At 45.1% G+C, this 7,244-nt stretch overlaps 1 protein-coding gene across 2 annotated transcripts in view; it reads right to left on the bottom strand.

Annotated features, from left to right (window-relative positions):
- Window positions 1-6,952, bottom strand: part of FCSK (fucose kinase) — a 29,153-nt gene extending 22,201 nt beyond the window's left edge. The window contains exons 1-5 of one of the 2 annotated variants that reach the window (XM_075576591.1): window positions 6,904-6,952; window positions 3,130-3,234; window positions 1,895-2,046; window positions 1,482-1,532; window positions 1,182-1,307 (exon numbers count right to left, since the gene is read on the bottom strand). In XM_075576591.1, coding sequence (XP_075432706.1) covers window positions 1,182-1,307; window positions 1,482-1,532; window positions 1,895-2,046; window positions 3,130-3,208 — 408 coding nt within the window. In that variant the 5' untranslated portion in view covers window positions 3,209-3,234; window positions 6,904-6,952. Of the gene's footprint in view, window positions 1-1,181; window positions 1,308-1,481; window positions 1,533-1,894; window positions 2,047-3,129; window positions 3,235-4,070; window positions 4,092-6,903 lie in introns of those variants that run through there. The other variant, XM_075576592.1, reaches the window with a different exon arrangement.
- Window positions 6,953-7,244: the final 292 nt, after the last annotated feature.

The raw sequence follows: 7,244 nt of genomic DNA on the forward strand, positions 1-7,244 counted from the left end.
TCAAGGCGGAATATTTGATAAAAGGAACTACAGCTGTGTATGTGTGATATAGATATATACCTACATGAGATATACATACATACATACATGAGATACATACATACATGATATATATATATATATCTATATCTATATATCTCAAGGTTGAAACAGTCTGTCTGTGAGTGGGTTTACTGGCTTTGCATCTCATCCCAGGCTATGTTTAAAAGCTGTGTTTAAAGCAGCATGCATTGGCTTAAGGGTGTCCATGTAATGTGGGCTTGAGACAAAAGGTGGCACTGTGTACTCATTTGCATGTCATTTCCCAGAATCCCTTGCTGCAGTGGAAGCGCTGTATGCTAGGTGATAACGGTGAACAGCAGGGTTGCAGACCTGTCCGAGACATGTGAATGTGCTCACAAGAAATATTTTTATATGCTATATGGTGGAGGGTTTTAGTCACCGTTTCACTCACCATAACACACATACACACATACACACATACACACATACACACATACACACATACACACATAAACGTATGCGCTTGCACTGTATACACAGAAATGGACGGTGCAATGATATAGGGAATGATGTTCTGTTAAGTGACTAACATACAACACAAACAAGAGAAAAGAAAAATTCCCCAAAGCAGATATTGCCAAGATAGGTCCTACAGGTTCCCCTGACGAAGTCGCAGTAATCGCGACGAAACGCGTAGGGCTAAGATCACGGACTTATACATATACACTTATGAACTTATGAACTTTGCCTCCATATCATTTTTAACATTGATATGAACTACCAAAATATCCCCCTGTGGCGAATCTGCTGCCCATGGGAAGCTCATCGAGAGCTTGGCTACCAAGAACCACTATCACGAGACTTGTATTGGAGGAGGAGCATAGTGCAGACGCGCACACCCGAAGTCTTAGCGTGGAAGTGTACCGGTTTTTACACGTGGTTTTGGCGCACCGGACGGGACATCACAGTGGCGGAGGAGCGGGTGAAGTACACGAAATTATATTGAGTTCCGTGCCTATATTCTTTTTAAACATTGTGAGTAGCCGTGATCCATGCATTTTGGCATTTATTACAATTGTTTGGCAATATTAAGCTATGGGAGCCGCACTGTCTTCTTTTTGTTATATATATATATATATATATATATATATATATATTTTAATTTGTACTGTCGTCACCTGGTGCCTCAGTGTCCCCAGCAGACTGTCCAGGTTACAGGTCAATGATTCGATAGACACTTGTGGATCCTCTACTGGAAGGACGGTAAAGCCTCGGCCACAGTCATCGAACAGAAAGTCCCGGCCCTGCGAAAGGACGAGACTCCGGATTATTGCAGTCCCAGAGGGGCTAGCAAGGCACCGCTTCAACCAATTATCTTATATATTGTACTCCAACTCACTGCTCCCTGGGAGCACACCCACATTCAGGAATTTATTCCCATAACGTCAAGCAATGTTGCACAGGGGCTCCACACTCACCATGTGCAAAATGAGGACACGCGCCGCCTGCAGGACATCTGAAGAAACTACCTGCAGGGAACAAAGATGGACAGAAATATATAGACCATCACACGATGGATTGCATTGCCCAATTATAGGCGCATATGTATACAGACACACATACATACATACATACAATACACAGAACTCATAGCCAACTTTCGGAGAACTTCAGGAGGTAGGTAGGGTCCCGGGGGAGGAAGGGAAAGAGAGGAGAGTAGTTCTGCCCCTGACTATATGTTAGTCCTATATTTAGATATATCTAGACCTTGGTTTCTACTCTTATCCGAGTACAACCTCAATCCCACTGTTGATGGATTACAATCTCTTCATGGCATTGATGAAGGTGCCTCATGACATACAGCACAATGGAAAATGCTCGTGTTACTCACTGTGTACCCAGCCCTGGCACTCAGATGTTCTGCAGCCACCAACAGTGCGTTCAGAGTGGCTCCTCCACTGCCTACATGGGATTGGGGGTCCTCCACGGTAAGGAGGAGGGTTCCAGAGGGCAGACCACCACGGCGCTGCCTTATCTCCAACTCTGGAAGGGATGATAGACATATCACGAGACGGCAGGATAATCAAAGGTATGCTAGGCGTTTGAAGATGTAAGATGAGATGGTCCTCCTTAAGGGGGGTCGGAAGGAGAACTGGGAGCAAGTTGGAGAAGGGAAGTGAGGTTTGTCATGATAATATCCTGAGATCTTAAGTATTTTTATCAATCTGGTGCTTCAGGGGTTAATGTGGTTGCCATTTCTCTTAAAAATGCAAGATATTGGGTTGATGACCGGTCAAGAGCCTTCCTGGGTCTGTGTAAATCTACAAAAAGAGAGCTCAATAGGGGAGGGAGAGGAGTTCAACAAGGTGTGTTTTTGAATCGGACACGTGAATTCTCATCTTTCCTACACCCGTGACATCTCTCTGGGAAAAGCCTATGACATGTGGTAAAATATATACATTTCTATGTATGTTTTATCTTATTTTAAGAAACAATTCTGCATTTACTGTAACTATATGTTCTTGTAATAAACGTTTTTTCTGTAATTTAAGTGTGTGTGTGTATGTATACATGTATATGTTAAACAATTCTTTAACAAAAAATGCTTTTGGGCTCTGAACGAAGTGTTACATGCTTTGTAGAGAGTGTATTTACAGTTTTGGACACCTTTTGCTACAACAGATTTGTGTGTTAAGTAGATAGTTTATTCTATAATGAACAGAGACTTGAGACCCTGGTACATATATTAATTAACATATTTTGCCTATTTCTTTGGTGGTGGTGGTAGTAGTGAATAGATCTGATCACCATTGAGTAAGTGGTTAATATTAAACTCACTCAAAGTAGTTAGTCAGAGAGTGTATTTACAGTTTCGGACACCTTTTGCTACAACAGATTTGTAAGTGGTCTAATGTCGAGGTGGAGAGAGCCTGGTGTGAGGGGAAAAGACAGGGAGATCTATGTGAGGAGCAAACAGAGGAGAGAGTCTGTTGCAAGGAGACAGGGGATGAGTGAGGTCCACATGAGGACGAAAGAGAGGAGAGAGGCCTGGTGTGAAATGCAGTGTAAGGCCTGGTGTTTGCAGTAAAGAGTGAGGTCTGGTGTTAGGTTTGGGGTAGTCCTTACCTCGCTGGAAGGCGCAAACACTGTCCTTGTGCTGACAGGTAAGTACCAGCACAGTCCAATCTGCCTCGTTCGTCCCCATCCTGATCAGCAATCCGTCACAGCACCCTGCACAGGGAAGAGGTGACCCAGTAGGATTGGGCAATAAACCATTTGGAACCATAGCAATATTAAGAAATGTATTGTGATAAATATTTGTTGAATAGGAAAACGTTTTCAATAAATGTTGTAATAATAAAGCATGGGGGGAGGCGGGTGCTGCAGAACCTGAAGTGAATAGCCGCATATAGCTTGAGAACGGTGGCATATCGAGCAATTATGTATATTTAAGCACTCATTTTCTTTACCAAAACGGATAACAAACCACACTAAACCCTAAGGATGCCTCCTAAAGGTAAGATGAAATCCCAAAAAAACCTAGGAGACTTTTTCTGCCGACAGGAAGGCTCTCGGGCTGCCGACCCCATGACAGTCGGAGACTGAAGGTGAAGGAGAAACCCCAGACCTCAACCTAAATAGAGAAAGTAGTCCCGAAGGGTCCAATGGCTCCGCCATTGGACCCTTCGGGACTACTTTCTCTTCAATCACGTTTGGCGTGACGCACCCACTCATCAAGGACAGAGCTGTGCTTTAAGGGAGTTCTCACAATCACTGGTTGATACGGTATGTACTCTTTGTTTTGCTGGGGGCTTATGCAGGACCTTTATGGTATATATGGAGATCTGTGTTAGCCGTCCAGCGTAACTAGTACACTCCTATGTTTACATTACTACATTGAGTCTCCCATAGCACTTCTACATGCTCTAAGTACCTTGGTTATAGACTATTACTCTGAGTACGCATATATACTCCCAGGACAGCTGAGCCCTGATTATTGGGATAATATCCCTCACCCACTACTCAACCTAAATAGCACAAAATGTGATTATAGCAGATTTACTAACCCCAAAGCCCTTATAGTGCCGGCGACGTCAGGCTACGCTTAGTGTGCCGGTGATGTCAGGCTACGCCTATAGAGCCGGCGACGTCAGGCTACTGTCGCTGAAAAAATAAAATTGAGATGACTTCCAGCGATCGCAACCAAGCCATCGCTTCGTCCTTACTATAAGCGCACACGACAGCGGCCATGCATTTGTTTTGACGCAACGTCGCTGGCACTATAAGCGCAGCCTAAGGGTAACTATGTTACCTGGTAGCTAAAGAACTTGGAGGAGTTTTCCTCACCAAGGATTATAAAACCATATATCAAGCTAACGACCCCCAAATTACTGCAAACCCTCCACGCAGACCTACACATTTGGACAAATGTAAATATCTCCTGGATTGGGAGAGGACAATCTGTAAAAATTAATTTACTACCTAGGCTGTTTTCACCCTCATTACACGGAAAGACATTCTCAAGCTACAAATCACTCGTTCTGAAATTTAACTGGAACAGAATTAGACCCTAACCCATTCCTCAAGAGCAGGGGGCTTGGCTCTACCTTGCCTAAACTCATACTCCAAAGCGGCACTAATGTGCCAGCTGGTGCCATGGCATGCAAATCAAGAACTAAGGAGACGAGTCGCGCTCAAAGACGCCGTGGACCATCCGGTCAAATTAGATATGCTACTATGGCTTCCCCCCAGGGCAGGACAATCATCTAGAAGTCGTTAGCTACCTTCTTTAATTTCTTGAAATTGTGGGAGAAGCTCAAATGGAAATACAAGCTGACTTCAAGAACTCCCCAATGTCCCAGCTACTGGGAAACCCTGAATTCGCCCCAGGTCTATCTCGATATGCATTCTCACATTGGTCCAGAGTCAAAATATCCAGACTGAATAACGTAAGCCTAGATTTAAAAGACAATTTAAATAGTTCACGGCAGACAAAATCCTGCTACCAAAAAATGATCCCACTATCTACAGATTAGGGTGTTCTATAGCCAAATCAATCCGCACACCGCACTTGAGGATTTTAGCTTGGAATCGGAAGGCCAGAAAACCCTTCTCACCACTACATCCATGTTTTACCGTTCCAGTGATCGGTTCCCACAACAAGCTAAAATTCAGAGCACAATTGGAAGAGCACCTGGATGAGGTGCTTGATGGAGACAATTGGACAGATACATTTGACAGAGGAGCCAGTAGTTACATTTGCACTTCTATTAAAGAGAAAACCTACAAAGTTTCATCTCCTCAGACCTCGCGGCGTCATGACGTCGCTGCGTCACGACACCATGCAGTGTCACACTGTCATGGCAACATGACGCCATTTCACGTCGCAGCGCCATGACGGGACGCTGTAGGAGGGGAGATGCCAGGAGATGCTGCCGGACCAAGTAAGAGATACTTCAGAGGCCCTGCGCTCTCCCCCCCGACAATCAGTTTAACAGCTGTGGGTGAGAGCGCAGGGACTCGTAACCTGGCACCGATGGAACCGCCATGAGGCTGGCCCTGAATGTTATTATAGACTGTATATAACCAAATGTATATATTTGTACTCATGCAATGTTGGGGGCAACATAGGGATAGATCTTTGGTTCTTGTAGAAATAAAGGGGTATCATAGCAAATCTGGTGCAAAATTGACGCTAATTGCTTCATTTTCATCTTGCGTCAATGTATCAAGGTAATTGCTCCAAGTTTTGCGCCACTTTGCAATTTGTGTCAACAGGAGTTACAGGACGCACAGATTAGGAGATGTAGCAAAGTCTTGGTATCTTGTATTTGCGTCAAATAAATCCACCAGGTCAAATGCAAGTAAGGCTGCATCCATAGAGCCTCAGCCCGCGCTGCTCCGCGCTGAGACTCGCCTGCCCGATCAGCAGCGATCCCATGGACTGGTAGGCGAGCCAGTGTGCGCGATCGGGAGGCGGGGCAGTGACATCCCTGGACCAATAGACCGCGACGCGCCGATGTCAACGTCATAGCGCCGTGACGTTGACGCTGCTTTGCTGTGATTGGAGGTTTTCAGCCGACAGCGCGCTGAAAAACAATTCCGGCTGTCGGCTGAAAATCCCAACGCCTCAGCACGCCTGCGGACGCTCGCGTGAGCCCCCTCTCAAGACATCCTTATTGAGGATGCCGGGGCTCATCGCGGAGCGTCCGCACGGTGCAGCGCTGCTTGTCCTTCCATGGACGCAGCCTAACACTTTGATATATTTGACACACAGACGAGCAGAAAATGGAGCAACGCGTGAAATCAAATATCTATTTGCACTTTCTTTATGTTGATATATTTTCCCCAAAGTGTGTCTACCTATGAATTCTACATGCATGAAACATCTTGCATCCTGTCTCTGCCTCTATTCCAGGAAGTGCCTAATTAAACAGAACGTGGGGCACTTTTTGCACTGTAAACACTAGTTGCAAATGCAAAATGAATTTGCACTGCAATAAAGCTCCATGATCTGTGCCAAGTACAGGCCTTTATTTATTTAAACAATAAATAATATTCTGAATTACTAGTGCATTAGACAACATAACTCTATCAACATAACATTGGAGATGCCATCAGGTTGTATTATTATTTGATCTCGTTTAAACAATGAGCAATTGTGGCAGAGATAGTGATCTGCTCCTGTCCCCTGCACAGAGGGGTAGTGACCTGCCCCTGCCCCCTGCACAGAGGGGTAGTGACCTGCTCCTGCCCCCTGCACAGAGGGTTAGTGACCTGCTCCTGCCCCCTGCACAGAGGGGTAGTGACCTGCCCCTGCCCCCTGCACAGAGGGGTAGTGACCTGCTCATGCCCCCTGCACAGAGCCCCCACCCCCATCCAGGCTCTCTCAGCACTCACCTTCCAACACTGGGTCAGCTGGCTGGAGAATGGAGTGTGACACGATCACGTGACCTTGCAAAGCATCATGGGTGTTGTAGTCCTCCAGGCACATCCTCTATTTTTTGAGCATGCAGATTTCTGCACAGCACATGCTGGGGGGGGGGGGGAGAGAGGGGATATTGAACTACATAGACATGAAAACATTAGTATAATATAATGTATTTAGGAAGAACTATATATATATAGATATATATATAACCCACTTAGCAAGGACATCTCAGATTTTCCCAATGCATGTGTTTTAAGAAGATAAAAAAGGACAGATTTTATGTAGATACAAAGTGACACAATAGTGAAAT

The sequence above is a fragment of the Ascaphus truei genome, chromosome 19 (assembly GCF_040206685.1).
Source record: "Ascaphus truei isolate aAscTru1 chromosome 19, aAscTru1.hap1, whole genome shotgun sequence".
Lineage (NCBI taxonomy): Eukaryota > Metazoa > Chordata > Amphibia > Anura > Ascaphidae > Ascaphus > Ascaphus truei.